Source organism: Eurosta solidaginis, chromosome 1 (assembly GCF_040869045.1).
Source record: "Eurosta solidaginis isolate ZX-2024a chromosome 1, ASM4086904v1, whole genome shotgun sequence".
Lineage (NCBI taxonomy): Eukaryota > Metazoa > Arthropoda > Insecta > Diptera > Tephritidae > Eurosta > Eurosta solidaginis.
Window position 1 is genome coordinate 393,060,989 of NC_090319.1, and position 15,697 is coordinate 393,076,685.

At 39.1% G+C, this 15,697-nt stretch overlaps 2 protein-coding genes across 3 annotated transcripts in view; both read right to left on the reverse strand.

The window, feature by feature from the left end:
• The window catches only part of PH4alphaEFB (prolyl 4-hydroxylase subunit alpha-1), a 71,335-nt gene that overhangs the window by 13,143 nt on the left and 42,495 nt on the right, over positions 1-15,697 (reverse strand). Inside the window, exon 2 of one of the 2 annotated variants that reach the window (XM_067763608.1) lies at positions 15,230-15,494. The exons of the other annotated variant lie outside the window; for it this stretch is intronic. Coding sequence (XP_067619709.1) covers positions 15,230-15,444 — 215 coding nt within the window. The 5' untranslated portion in view covers positions 15,445-15,494. The remainder of the gene's footprint in view (positions 1-15,229; positions 15,495-15,697) is intronic. 2 annotated transcript variants of the gene reach the window in all.
• Positions 516-4,162, reverse strand: spdo (sanpodo). The gene is made up of 2 exons (XM_067776787.1): positions 1,974-4,162; positions 516-1,900 (listed from the first exon to the last, which is right to left on the reverse strand). Exons 1-2 carry the CDS (start codon positions 3,549-3,551, stop codon positions 1,565-1,567), a joined length of 1,914 nt encoding a protein of 637 aa, XP_067632888.1. The 5' UTR covers positions 3,552-4,162; the 3' UTR covers positions 516-1,564.

The following is a 15,697-nucleotide window of genomic DNA, read 5'->3' on the forward strand; positions in this document are numbered from 1 at the left end:
GCCATGAAAAGTTATTCTGAATTCATAGATGCAGACATATGGCTTTTACATTTAGCGCTCATTCAGCAAAACAGTGTGCAAAATAACTTACAGAATCGCATGCAAATTCAAAGTGTAAATTTTGTGTGCATATGAGTTTTCAATCAGTAAAAATTTTTCCGTTTTTCTCAGTTAAGGAATCCAGCCCTGGATATGAACTACGTAATTTAACCTGGCAACTAAACGTTTTTGCATCAAAATCACAAAATTTTGTAAATTTTATTGATATAAAAAATATTTATCAAAACAAATTTTGTTTCGTTAATATCAAAATCGAAATAAAAATAAATTACTTTTTCTTTGATTTCTCGAAGTAAGAATTTTTTTTAGCAAATTTTAAATGGAGAAAATACTCAAACTCAAAAACGAAATTTTTTGGGATTGTTTATTGAAATTTTTTCGGTAGAAAAACAACGTTAAAATTATTGGAAAACAAATTTTTAGGAATGAAAACAAAAATATTTTTATGTTTTTGATATAAATAACAAAATATTATGCAGCCTTGGTTCGTATCCATCTAGTTTCGAAGATACGACCGAAATGTAGTCGGACATGCTGGCACACTAGTAAAATTATTTTGATTTAGTAACTTTTCTTTATCATAGTTTTTTTATTTTTTTAAATAATTTGAAACCCTAAATACTGGGTGTGCACTTGAAACATTCATTTGAGTCTATATAACAAAATGTAAATACTTATGCATTTAAAAAATCATGTTAATTATATAATCTTGCTATCTTATTTAGATATGATTTTAGTAAACTATAGATATTACAACGCTCTTACAATACAATCAAATATATATGTATATATGTAGTCTTTACTTATAACTTACAATTAGAAACTGAGCTGTTTGCCTGTTTTCACTCTTCCAAAACGTTTATATTTACAGTCTTTTTTCGAACAGTGTAAAACGATACTGACTTGTCCTACTTATTTTTGGTATTTTAGCCGTAAATATTATTTTTGAATTACATTTAAGAACCAAAAACAATAATTATTATAAATTTAAATATATAAAATAAATACTTAAAATAACCATCTGTACACAAATCAAACTTTAAGTACATTAGACTGACTAAATGTTTAATTTTTTTAAATCCATTTCTTTTAGCTTCCAGTATGACTACTATAAAATATTTTCGATTAATAGGATACTATTTATTTACTTAGGTGCACTTTCGTTTTGTTTAATCTATAAATAGATATAATGTAAATAAAAATATTCTATTTTTCCATTTCCTTCTTTTTCACCTTCCATCCTACTTTCTCTCACTCCCAGTACCACTCCCACTCCCACTCTTAATCTTACTCCACTCACACTCACAATCACACTCCCACTCCCAGCAACACTTCCTCTCCCACTCCCACTCCCGTTCCCACTTTCACACTTGCACTTTATTGCCGCAGTATGGTTTGAAGTCATACTCGATGCACCCAGAAAGAAGGTAATTTGTATATTCTGGCCAGTACACAAAAAAAAAAAAAAAAACAAATATAATAAAATCAAGTTCAAGACTAACTATTATGCTACATTAACGCGGTTGTCAGGTGGCGGCCGGTAGCACCAAAGCGAACCTATCACTCCTAGCCCAATGAAGAAAATTGTGAATGTGGATAGACCAAGTATGATCCCAGTAGTGACATCGTGCAACGGCAAGCCGGGGTAGGGATCTAACACAAGTATCACCACAAGGCCACAGCATTTAAGTAAGCAAAATAGTGTCACGAGAATATATCCAGAGGTGTAGCTACGATTAGGCAACCATTCGCAATGCCGTGACCGAAAACCGAGAAAACCAAGTCCAACTCCACTGAAGGCCGCAACTAAGCTAAATTGGAGATAAAACGATTTTCCGAACTAAAAACACACCAAAAGAAAGAAATCTATTACTATAATCGGTACTCATAATTAAGGTCTTCATTAGTCTTACATGTGCAATCATATAGATAATTAGCGCCGAGTTCATGCTGCTGCTGATCACCAACATTAGCGATACGACGGCCAAAGTGACTGCAGCATTGGCCACCTTTTGCGGGTATGGCGTGGAGCTAATGGTGGACTTGCCATGTATGCTGCTACAGTCCTCTTCCTCCACCTCCGGATAGACCCTCGATTGGTATGGGGTGATACGTGGTGTAATAACAGCCATGGTACGATCGCCCTGCAACTTGACCGAATCGTAATGAAGAGTTTGTGCGCTACGTTTGACACACCCAACAGATGATGTGTAGTGTAATTGCTGTTGGCTACGATAGTGGTATTTGGGTCTTTGTTGGTCTTGCTGATAGTGCTGTTGAAAATCTGGAGTCCTCTCCAAAGATGTAACATTATGCGGCGTTATGCTACGCGGAAGAGGGGTTTTGCGTGGTGTGGACAGAATTTCATGTAATAATTTTGTCGCAGCTGGATTTTTCAAAGGAGTTCCAGGGTAAGAGCTGATACCATTTGGTATTGGTGTCGACATCGGTAGCTTTTGTGGTGTAGACGTGCGCATTGTAGCATTTCGTGGCGTTTTCATGACACTCATCGTCGAGAAAGTTTCACTCTTGTTCAAATCGGGATTACTTAGGCAAGTTTCTTCTTCCTCATCTTCGTCGTCGAGCATGCGATCATCCTCCTCCGTTGGTATTACAGCATAACGATGTGCGCGTCCATTGTGCATTTGTATGATCTCTTGATTGTCGTCAACTAATTCCTCATCCTCGGCTGTTGGAACCATTTGGTAGCGCTGATTGCTATTCTTATCAACAATAAGAAATGACTTGCTACCGAAATCACTAGAAAAAGCATGTTTGATCTTGGGTGCCAGAGGTTGTAGCTGCTTTGTGATTGGTGGTGCTGCTCGTTCCAGAGCTGGCGGTAGGCTTGTGAAGGCCGCATCCGCTGACTGCCCATGAAATGAATGTGGCTCCTCATGAAACGATCCGGGTTCCTCATCACTGCTGTAGCAATCAAGATTATCTTGCGATTTGGCATATCGTCGCATAGTCGTAAGCGGTGCTGGTGGGCCAGGCACGATGGCGTAACGGCTACTTTTACTGGCAGCCGAGGGCAAATCTTCTACCGGCACAAGCGCATATCGTCCAGAATTGGAGCGAGTATTGAAAGCTGCCAACTCGGCAACTGCAGTAAAGTTATTTTGACGCGCATGCGTGACCGCTGGAACGTTTCTAACTGAGCTTTGTTGAGAAGTTTGTTTATACTGGCGCTGCTGCTGTAAGTGTTTTTGGTTTTCTAAAAGATGTTGTGAATGCACTTCTGGCTTTGGTGCTGTTCTCTGTCGTCTTTGAGTATTTACCGAACGTGTCGACATGCTACGCTGAAGACGCAGGGGACCAACGCGCGGATTTGCCTGTTTACCATCACCACCATAAGAAATATTTAAGCTGCGGTTGTAGATCGTTTCAGCAGGCTGTTGATGTATTGAGGGGTCAAATTCGACACCTCGCGTCGGATAAAATTCACTACCTTCGCAAAACGCAGGATTTGTGTAGTTATGATGCGACATGGTACCGCTTTTCAATCGAGTTCGATATATTTGGATACGTTCGATTTCGATTGTTACGTTTTGCAGATCATTCACGCTCTCAAAATCAGTTTTTTTTTTAACTATTTTCCACTTAAAATTGCTTAGTAGACATCACCAAAGCAGAGCGCAATATATATATATATTTTTTAAAATAGTTTCATTTGTTTTAAATTCTAATTTTACTAGGCATTTTAAATCCATGCCTAAAATATCACTTAAAAGATTACTTTGCGCATGCGCATACAAATTATTAATCATGTATGTACATACATATGTATGTGTAAGACCGTTTCGAATTTCCGTTTTAAAATTATTCACTTCCACTCTCTTCAACGACTTCCTGGCGACTGCTGAAGCCTCGCAGAATTTCGGTTATATCGGAAGACCAACTGCAAAATGTGGAAGCTACAACTGCAACCCCCATTTAGTGTTATTTTGATATAAAAAATAATTCTTTATGTGTGCATTAATATATGTGTACGTGTATGCGTTTGTATAACCACTCATGTGTGGATAAACCAGCGGTGGCTTCGTATAGCTCCCCCTCTATAGATTTGTGTCAGAAGGTCCGCTCTGTTAGTGGTACGGTGGTGGTGTGTGTGTCCTGACATCGGTGTAATAATAATTGTGCTAAATAACATTGCCGAGACAAAGTCGTATCGCTGATTATCAAAAACCTTGCACATACACAATTTCATACGGGCAATGCCTTGGCATTTGCTTTGGCGCGCGCTTATTTGACTCAGTAGGAAACATCTGCTCCTTCAACGGCTGTTTTCTTTGCTGGCAGTTATTTGACGTGCGCTGCCAGTAGCACAAGCTAGGAACGATCAATGGTGTCTACCAACAACACCACAAAACGTACTCGTATAGTCGTACTTAAAATTTATACATATATATTTACATAAAAATAAATACTTTGCGCGATTTACCTCCGAGGAGATTTAGGCCGAGCTTGTCTTCCAATTTGATTCGTGCTCTATATTTTTCCTACAAATAGATGTTTTATGCCGAATGCCAACGGCATCTGCATGTCAGATGCATTTTCACTGAGCATATTTTCATGGCAGAAATGCACTCGGACTGTTTGCCAAATCATTTTCGAGGGGCGCCCCGATTAGATAAAATTTTTTTTTATTGAAAAGACTTGTTTCTAAATTTTTGATGTTACTTTGCTCGGGAGTTGAACCCAGGACCCTCGGTGTGGTAGGCGGAGCACGCTACCTACCACCACACTACGATGGCCGCCGTTACATACAAACATAAATAGAAACTAAGTTTTTTCTATAAATTCCCAATGAGCATTTAGACTCGAGTTTACTTTGAGCTATAGTTGGGCACTAAGGCCCACTTGCAGACAGGCAAGTTAACTTTTCAACTCAGAGTTATTCTGATATTGAGGCTCAATGTCATACAATTTTTGAAAATTTTTGAAATTAACTCTGAGCTTAAAAAACTTGCCTTTCTGCAAGTGGGCCTAAGGCGTTTCTCCAAAAATCAGTGGGTTTCTCAAGTTAAGTGCAGCTGCATATTCGCTTTAAAAACATACTGAGTATTGTATAGTTTTTGGCTATATGTATATTTTTTATCGTCGCAACTTTAAGTTTATTGATCTTGACATCTTTATATATAAAAAGAAGTGTACATTTTGATTGGCACTCCATAACTCGAGAACGGATAGAAAGATTGCCATGAAATTTTTAGGAAAGATACAGGAAGGAGAGATGATGGTTAGTTGATTTTGAAATCCCAAATCGGTTTAGCCATTCTTGAGTTATGATTTTTTTTTAGTCTAATATATAAAATTCGTCTGTCACGGTGTTAGAGGCTTAACTCCTCCGAAACGGCTGAACCGATTCTCATGAAATTTTGTTAGTATACTGGGTAGGTCTGAGAATCGGCCAACGTCTACCCTTTTTTTCGCTACGTGTCTAGGGTCTTGAGATCAAAACGTGGACCCGGGTACCCCTAGAATGTGTTTATACAATATGGATATCAAATGAAAGCTGTTGATGAGTGCTATAGTACAGGATAATTTTCATACAACTGGGAGGCTAGGGTCTCGAGATATAGCCCAACACGTGGACCCGGATACACCTAGAATGTGTTTTTACATTATGGGTATCAAATTGAAGCTGTTGATCTATGCTTTTCTACAGAGAAAGTTTTACACCGCTGGGTGACTACGGTCTCGAGATATAGACCAAAACACGGATCCGGATACCCCTAGAATGTGTTTTTATATTATGGGTATCAAATTGAAGCTGTTGCTCTAAAGTTCATTGTGATATTCGATTTAGTCGCATCAACCTGGCAAAACTGATAAATATGCATGCAAAGCCGTAATAAAGACAAGAATTAATAATACCCCCATACCTATTTACATACGTCCTATTCGATTTGCCAGAAATTTCGTATATAAATTTGCTATATTAGTATTTACGATGCTTTTTTCCGGGAAGTATAACAGAGACGGACTGGGACTGGGATTAGGACTGGGATTAGGACTAGGACTGGGACTGAGACTGAGACTCGGAGTGGGACTGGGGATGAGACTCGGAATGGGACTGGCACAAAATACATACAACCCTCTGGGGCTGGCAATAAGAGATGAAGAAGAAGGAGAAAACTTGAGAGAAGAGAAAAGAGAGAAGGAGACTGAGAAAGAGATAGAATGAGACGAAGGTGGAGATGAACCGAAAATAATGGAGGGAGGATTGAATAAAAAGATTAGGAAAAAGTGTAGAGGGGTAGGGCAGAGTTAGACGGAAAAAGCTTATTAAAATATATGCAGATAGGCCAAATTTAGGGCAGAACAACGTCTGCTGGGTCTGCTAGTATAATATTAAGTCTGTGTGTCATATCATGCAGGGTCTAACTTTTTTGGGAAAGAGGACAGTGCCAACCTTCTTCCCTTATACATAGAACAGTTCCTTGAAATCATTATTACTCTAAGTGTATTTGTCCTAGACCAGTAATATTAGGTATCAGAGTCATGTGAGGCAGTGGCTCCTGCAACCTCCCTCTTTTGGGATAGTGTTGTTGCTATTTCAAGGTCATTTCGAGATTATCTTCGGTCTATTTTGGAATTGGTTGCTTTGATCCCTAGAACGGAATCAAAATATACACAAACCATTTTATTTGTTATCGGTTATTAATTAAATTCCCTCAGAGAATATTTTTCTAAGATAGAAAAATTATTATATTATTGTTGATTGGGTTTGTATTCTTTCAGTATTTTTGTATGTCATTGACTTGTGTGACACACACAACTCTTGAGGGTTGTTTTTATTTTGCCTGCCCTACTCGCCGCTCCCTTCAAATCGTCTCCCACCCTCGGCGCTTGATTCACCATGTGCTTGCTTTGTAGCGCTTGCGCAGCCGGCTATGCAAAAGACCGTTCATTGTTAGTGCAAAAGAAAATTTCAATTTCGAAATTTGGGCCGCATTTTGAAATTCGGCTTAAAACGGAAACATATGTACATTCGAGCGTATTGCACAAACAAGTTTGCAGTTTCCCTCACAAATTGAACAGTTTAGTTATGAGTAAAACGAGAATATAATTTTTTAGCACCGTGTAAAAAGGTTAGTAGGTATTTTCTCTACACCTTCTAGAGCTTACGATTTCTCGCGAGCCTCGCCTTCTCGCGAGATTCTCGAATCTCGAATGACTCGTAAGGCTCGTAAGGCTCGCGAGCTACTCGACATTCAATTTAATCGATTCACCGGCTGTTTTGTATTCATAGAGCTTATGATTTCATCTGGAGCACAACCGAATATTTCCACAAAACCACAACTAAAAACACCGAAATGTATAGAATACTGCCAATGCAGCGACTGAATTGAAAGTCGAGAAGCTCGCGAGTATTACGAGTATTTCGAGATTCGAGAATCTCACGAGAAGCCTTGTTCTCGATGTCTCGTTAAAAAAAAAAAATAAAATATTGTGAACAAAATTATATGTATAATAAATTATGTTTTGAGTTAAATGTCATTGGAAAGCAATATAATCAGCAAAAACTCACAAGTAAAAAAACCAAGTATATAAATACTGTCAATACAGCAATTAAGTTTATGTCGAGAAGCTCGCGAGATTTACGAGTACCTCGAACACGAGAATCTCGCGAGAAGTCGAGTTCTCGATTTCTCAGTTCTCGAAAATCTCGCTTGTCTTCGAGAAGAAATCATAAACCTTCACTATTTCATGATTGATTTTTTGAGTGCTAAATTTTCATAATGTTGATAAGATCGAACAAACTATAATACCAAACTAAGCTATCATTCAAATTTTGTCTACAACAAACACCCTGTATTGAATATGTGCCGTTGAAATTGTAGACCATGGGAAAAATTATGCATGGAACTTCTGTCTGAGGGATATGGACGAAATGTGCAACAGGTATATTAGTATGTGGCAGTTAGTTATAATATCGCACACTTAGATTAAACTTGAGATCAATTCAAAAAATCTTTAAATTCGAAAAACGCGAAAAACGGAGTCTGGTCCGCTTATTAAAAGAGGTGTTTGTGAATCGAGTGTACAGTTCGGTAGGAATTGAATTGGATAGCTCGAAAGTACTTTTAACTTCGAAATTTTAGATTTTTAAGTAAGGTCTCTATTGATCTAAATGTGCGATATAATGTTCTGTTTCAGCCGAACTGCGACATCCTTACTTGTTCCAAAATAAATTCGACCGTTACAGTTTTTTTCAGCGCTAACAATCACGCAACTTGTTTAAAGGTGTGCATATCTGAATAGGTACGTCGTCATGTATACACATACATATACGCACATTCCCATCTATGCTTTCAGTAAATCATTTGAAAAGCTGTTTCACGCCATCGCATTGTGAGCAGTGACCCTTAAATGGTTATTTGTTGATCGGCGTCCGTATAACTCGGTGTGGAACTAACTGTGAGTCTGCGATACCGCCAACACTCCTTCGGTGTAGAGTTACCGACTCACAGAGCTAATAAATGTCATATTATGTAGTGCGGTGATGACAATTCAACAAATATTAATACATACATATATGCAAACATACGGATCCATGTTCATATATACATTAGACAGTATCAAAGAGAACATCTCAAATGGGAAGCGAATTTACATTTTTATTCCTACATATGAAGCTTCATAACGTTAACCTTAAAATCGGTGAACTTGCGATTGGGCTTTAGATTCTAGGAACAATGTAAAAAGGTGTCGAAAATGAGCAGAAGTAGAGCAAGATGACGGTTCTACGGCACTGCATAGATATATTGGAGGCATTTTCTGTCTTCTAGCGAGTAGCTCGCTGCTCGGAGCCAACTATCTTTTCTCTTTGGTAAACTCTATAAAGCTCACATGTGCCTATTATAGCGAGTTGCCCTATTCTATGTTTTAAAGGTACAGTATTTTATTAACAAAAATTTTTAGTTAAGACTTATTTCTGAAAGTCTGCGGACGTTCCAAATAGAGTTTGAATGTGCTCTTGATAAGTTTCGATACTCGAATAATTATTGTACTTGGTGTACTCGGACGCAAACACAATAATTAACAACAATAATAGCAGCTGTTCGTGGTTGCGAAAGTACCCTCGATATAATCCCATAGTCAAACCCGAAATAAAAATAAAAGCAGTCCAGAAATGGTCTCCAATTAGTGCTGAAATAATACTGATATGGTCGTTAGATATTGCCGCCATGATGCCGGCATAGTACCTAGATTGCTCGGAAGTAATCACGAAAGTAGTCTCTAAACGGTTCTGGAGTAATCTCAGAAATAATCGCGAAAAAAGTCCTTTTACGGCGCTGAAATAATCTCGAAAATAGTCACGAAAACAATCCTAAATAAGTGGAAACTATCCCGAGGTAGAAGCGTGCAATTCCTGGCGCATGCTGACGAAATCGACATCATCGGCCTCAACACCCGCACCGTGATTTCTGTACATTCCAAACTGTGAAAAGATGTTGAAAAAAATGAATGAGGACAAAACGTAGGAACTGCTGTCATCAACCAAAGAGTCGGCTCGTTTGCTTCTTGGAAACCACATCACTGGCCACAATTTCGAAATAGTAAAGGACTTCGTTTATTATGGAACCGGCATTAATATAGACAAAGCATAAAACTCGATAAATTAAACTTATCAAATGCAAAAATAAAACCCGAAAGGTTTCTATAATTTTGTCCAGAAATAATCCAAAATGCTTGCTCATACTGTCTGACCAAAGGCGGCACACATCGAAACATTACCGAAATGTACTGGTCTAAACTAAATTTGCCTAATCAATTCGTACGCAGCATTGTACATTAAATAAATGTACGACTTGCTCACAAGCCACAATGGAGTGCCGTATACAATAAAAGGGTTTGTTTTGTTGCTTTGGATACTCTGCTTAAACGGTTTCTCAAACTCTGTCGAAAAGCATTTGAAAATGGAACGTCGATTGAAAGCCTTGGAGGTAATGTTTGAGATGAGCTTAAGAATTTGAAATATCTCATTTGGAAAACTAGCTTAAATTCCATACTAAAAAATTTACTTTTTAGTTAGAACAATAACGGCGGATTTTTGAAACACGTTTTAGAGTTAAATTGAGACGGAGGAAATATTTATCTGGGATAATTAATATGTGCATATACTATGTAAGTATGTATGTATGTATTATATCAGATATGAAACAGGAATTAATAGCCGCCAAAGAATAAAGAACTACAAAATAAAAGGATACAACCATACGAGGATAAAAGGAAGTGAGAGGCGGCACACGCCAATACGAGCGCTGTCTCAAACAATCTGCAAGCATCAGAAGAAATTGTTGGTTGAGCCAACAACACGCGCAAGAATTCTATTGAGCGCAGCGAGCAGCTGTCAGCTCAGCTGTTTGTAGTTTGCTTATTCTTGTTTGTTTTTTTTTTTTTTTGTTTGATTTCTTCTGGTTATAAATCTTAATAAGAATATTCTTCCTTGAGGTTTTTAATAAAGCCATATAAAAGTGTCGAAATTTCTTTTGAAACAGCGATGTGCCCTTATATATCGCCCATTAAGGATAATGATAGATTGGGGCAAGTTTTAGTAGTTTTGATTTCACTTTAGAATTACTCAAAAATGCTCAGAAAACTTCATATGTAAACTGATTCTTCCCTACGCTAATATAAGTTCGGTAGGTATTAGATTGGAAAGCCATGGCGTACACTTTACTTCAAAACTTCAGATTTTTGAGTTATTTATCTAGGTGTGCGACATGTTAGACAACCAGAACTATAGGGCTTGTGTGATGTGATTTCGCGAATTATATTTTAGGGTTTTTTACAATTTCACCCCACATGTCCTTTCAGGTTTTGAATGAAAATCTCAATTTACTAGAGAGTAAAGTACCTGAATAGCTAGTAATAGGTGACACGCTCGGGAGTACGGATTCGCCTTCGATGGGTCGTCGATAACACAGTACATGGAGGAGCATTATTTGTTGTGTGTTCCAATATCATATGTATGTATATAAAAAAGTGGGCGTCCGATTTTGCTCATTTCAAGTGGCGATAGGAGATGAGTGCCAGCTAACCCACATACCAAATTTCAATAATATAAATATCTCAAAATTTAGTTGCTGTTGTAGCGATAAAGACACTTCCCGTACTCAGTTTTATTGCTGCCTCCATATGGCAACTCTGCTGCCCCTAAACTGGACACTTGGCTTGACGAGCGCAAGACACGAACACAGGATATGCTAAACCGTTTTTTCCTGCAGCTCGCATCTCCTATATCTGCTTATTTAACACTAATTTTAAATAAAATTTTATTCCGAAAAACATTGAAAATAAAATAAATTATAAGAATGCTTCAAATATTTTCAGGCTGAGTGGGTTATTATTGATATATAGTCGAAGCGGTAAATATGTTCTATGTACCGAAGCGACTATGGATTTTTTTCCCTACCAAGGGTTGGTATTGTAGTATAACCACATTTAATTTTTTGCGTCCCTCCCATAAATTGTCATCCTCGGAGCAGGACTGCTAATGTCCATGCACCCCTTTTCACCCCCTTCCCTCCCACCTTTTTCCGACACACGCACTCGCATAAGGAGTCATCAACTCCTGGTCCCCCAAACCACGTGCTCCGCATGCCAGCTAAGAAAATTTATGACATCGGTCCAATGCAGCTCATGTTTTGGCTGATGTCACCTTGATAGATGCTCCGGGATTAAAAACGGTAGCCGTACGACCGGTGCGTTCATTGCACCGTATTGCCAAAATACAAGTACCAACCCATCGATACCAGGTTCCCCAGCAGCAGTCGGACAGCACACTCAACAAATCCTATATCCTTCAAGGCGTATCCACCCATCTACATTGGCGGTGACCTTGCCTTTATCACCCATCACACCGTGCAATATAGTCTATTTCAACCCAACATCAGCTGCATGGATAAGACCTTAGAAAGTCAAGGCATAACCATTCGGTGAGGCGACGTTTACCTAGAAATAATTAACATCTATACCCCGCCTGCCACCTGCTGTCCAAGTGGCTATCGCCGGGCCGCGCTACTCTGTGGCGAAAACCACCGTATTTTTGGCGCTTTCAACGCTCACCACGACCTCTGGCATTCCAGCTTTACAGTGGACACCAGAGGCAGGTAGCTAGCAGAGGAAATAGACAATGCGACTTTCTGCACGATAAACGGCGATGCGTCACTAGAATTGCAGGTCACTGTCACAACTCAGCATATATTTCCATCATCAGCGCAGGGCTCATAAACTGCGTCGATTAATTTTATTACGTCTGAAAAGCCGACTTTTATTAATTTCAAAAAAGCTACCTAGGAAGGTTACTCAACCTTCACAAATCACTTCCCACTGATGTCCGACAATGCGAGAGTGCGTTCCGAAAGGTTATCGATTCAGCTTCTGCGAGTTTTTTTCCGGCCGTCGAATATCAGAAATCATATCGCATTTACCGGCTGAAGTTGCAAACTCAGCTAGAGAACGTGACCTGGCTAGACAACTCGGCCCTAGAGACCCCCATATTAAGGGTCTCAACTTAGATATTATGCGGCTGGTAAATACACACAAACGTGCCAATGGAAGGAGCATTTACCGGCTGAAGTTGCAAACTTAGCTAGAGAACGTGACCTGGCTAGACAACTCGGCCCTAGAGACCCCCATATTAAGAGTCTCAACTTGGATATTATGCGGCTGGTAAATACACACAAACGTGCCAATGGGAGGAGCATCTAAAGAGCGGCAACGTATCTGCGGGTGTTGGTAAACTGTGGTCTACCATCAAATCCTTGTCCAATCCAAAAACACCACAATAATAAATTATCCATCGCTTTCGGCGATAAAACTTTATCGGATTCGAAGAAATGCGCGAGCGCCTTTTGCCGACAATTTATAATGCATCCTTCAGTAGACAAAGACAGACCTCGTGCAAACAGAAGGGCACATAAACATAAACACGACGAGTCACCCATTACTATCACCCCCACAGAGGTTAAAGAAGCCATCCAAAAGGCCAAACCCTCTAAATCAAAAGGCCCAAAAGTAATAGCCATGCCAATGCTACAAAACCTTGGCGCTGAGGGTATAAACTACCTAATGCACGTTTTCCACCTGTCGCTGAAGTCCTTTGTCATTCACGAAGAATGGGAAATGACAAGCCACTTCTACAGCCTGATAAACCAACTAACGAAGGCGAGTAATATCGGCCGATGTCACTCCTTTCGCCATTAGCGAACACATTGGAAACCGTCCTGCTCCCTCATTTCACGGCGAATCTTCGGCTAGCCACCCATCAACATGGCTTCCGTAAACTGCATAGCACTACCACTGCGCTAAACGCCATAAAAACTCAGATAAATTACGGACTAAATCAGGAAAACCCCTATCACAGGACGGCGCTTGTGGCACTTGACCTGTCAAAAGTTTTGACACAGTAGACATAGAAGGCTCACACTTTCCTCCCTCCTTGTCTAAGAATATGGACCGCAAATAATCTGAATGGTCGACAAGCATCGGTTTACGACGTGGAAGGAACAGATGAATAAAATATTGGACGTTCACGTCGATAGTGGCACGACTGTGAGTCACCCAAATATCTTAGGGGTAACGTTCGATAATACTCTCACCTTCTAGGCGCATGCCACCGAAATTTTATTTAAAGTACCAAGCCGCAAACAGAATCCTCAAGTCGCTTGCCGGCAGCATCTATGCAAAAGATAAAGAAACGTTGTTAACCACGTACAAAGCAATTGGCCGGGCGTTTATGTGCTACGCGTCACCAGTTTGGTCGCCTGGTCTTAAAAACACATACCAGAAAAGGATGCAGGCCTCTTAAAATTCTGCAACCAGAATTGCCACGGGATGCCTCTTTATTAAACCTGAACACCACCTACATAGTGAGGCCAAAGCGATCAACAGTAAGGGCCAAAATGAAATCCTGAACAGACAGTTTTTCCGAAATTGTCACAAACCAGGACACCTAGCAAACAACTGCTTGATCTAGCGTCTTCATAGGCATCTAGAACATCTTCATAAGCACTATGATCACATCCGGCACCTGCCAAATCAGCCAGACAAGCATACGGATACTCTAATCAAAATCCACACGGAATCGGTAAACGCCTTTGTCAGGACGAGCCCAGTAAACCCTGTTATCAATATACAATATTCTACTCTTGCAGAAGAAGAAAGTACAATACCAAGGGAGAACCGAGTTACCCTGTCCCAACTTCGTTCTGAATACTGTAACAGGTTAAGCTCTTAATTGTCCAGAATCAACACCGACATATGTAATGTCCTGCATGTGATGTGTCCCCACATGTCACCAACCATCTTTTCAATTGTAATGTGGAACCTTCTCCTCTAACACAAATTTCCCTATGGTCCGGCCCTGTGGAAACCGCCAGTTTCCTTGGACTCCCGTTAGAAGACTTTGAGTACAATTGATGTGAGTGGTCGTGCCCTTCGAATGGGGCGAATCAGTGTTAACACAACAACAATAACAACATCCACAAAAATTTTACAGTGGAACGAAAAAACTCAATTGAATGAGAATCTTGAAATTTCAAAATGTATTGAAAATATATGCAGGATTTTCATAATTTTATTGCAGGGCTCGAATCGTGTTTTACGATCACTTATCGCAAAACAATTACACTCAAACAATAAAAATGAATCCGTTAAAGTACTCTTTATAGTGATAATAAATTATGGATCTAATGAGTATGAGTATTTACTTGTTCATATGTGCCTTTAATCTGATTCACCATTTCAGAGCTATTGTAATTTAAAACATTAATTTCGATCACGGATCGTATAATACAATTTGGCCCAGGTTTTTTTTATAGTAATTTTAAGCGATCCTGGACCTTAAACGCACAATTTTCTCTTACAACCATGTGCAGAAATTGTCCCCCATTTCCTCAGTCTCAAAAAATTGGTTCAGTTAAAAGTGCAGTTAGCAGCTTTTACCGCGGCGTCGACGATATATATATATCCCACCTAAGTAGTTCAACTCAACTCAAAAAATCACAATGCTTAGGACCGGCAAGAAAAAAATTGACTTCCCCGTACACACCAAGGCAATAGTTTTTACTAAGCCTCTTCTAGTTAACTTAACTTCCTATTGATTTAGGTGTGCGATGTGTGGCTTAGGTTTTCAGAAGATATAATTACTTACTTTATTAGGTAGTCCAACTTTTGTTGTTGCACCTTTATATAACCCTCTAAAGTGTTTATTAATACCGATTCAGTCTCAAGAAGTTCCTCCATTTCAGCTAAGGCAGTATACACCTCGGAGTTTGTGCTGGAGATAGTCAACGTACAAATTAGGAAACATATTGATAAAAATGTTGAAACCCGTGTGAGTGCCTTCCTTGTGGGGTATTGAAACATTTTGGTGGTAGAAGTATGTTAAATGGAAGTAGTGTAAGATTTTACGTTTTCTGAAATGAAAGAATAAATTTCGAAATAGTTAATATTATGGATTTTTATTAAGTTATATGAAGCGTAGTCGCGAAAAACGTTGTAAACGCCAATCGCTGTATTTTAGGAAAGCCTAGCAGAAACCTTTGATATGGATCACACTACAATTTCTTTTTTGGATCTCTTTCAGCTTATAACAAACCATGATATATATGAAAGAGGT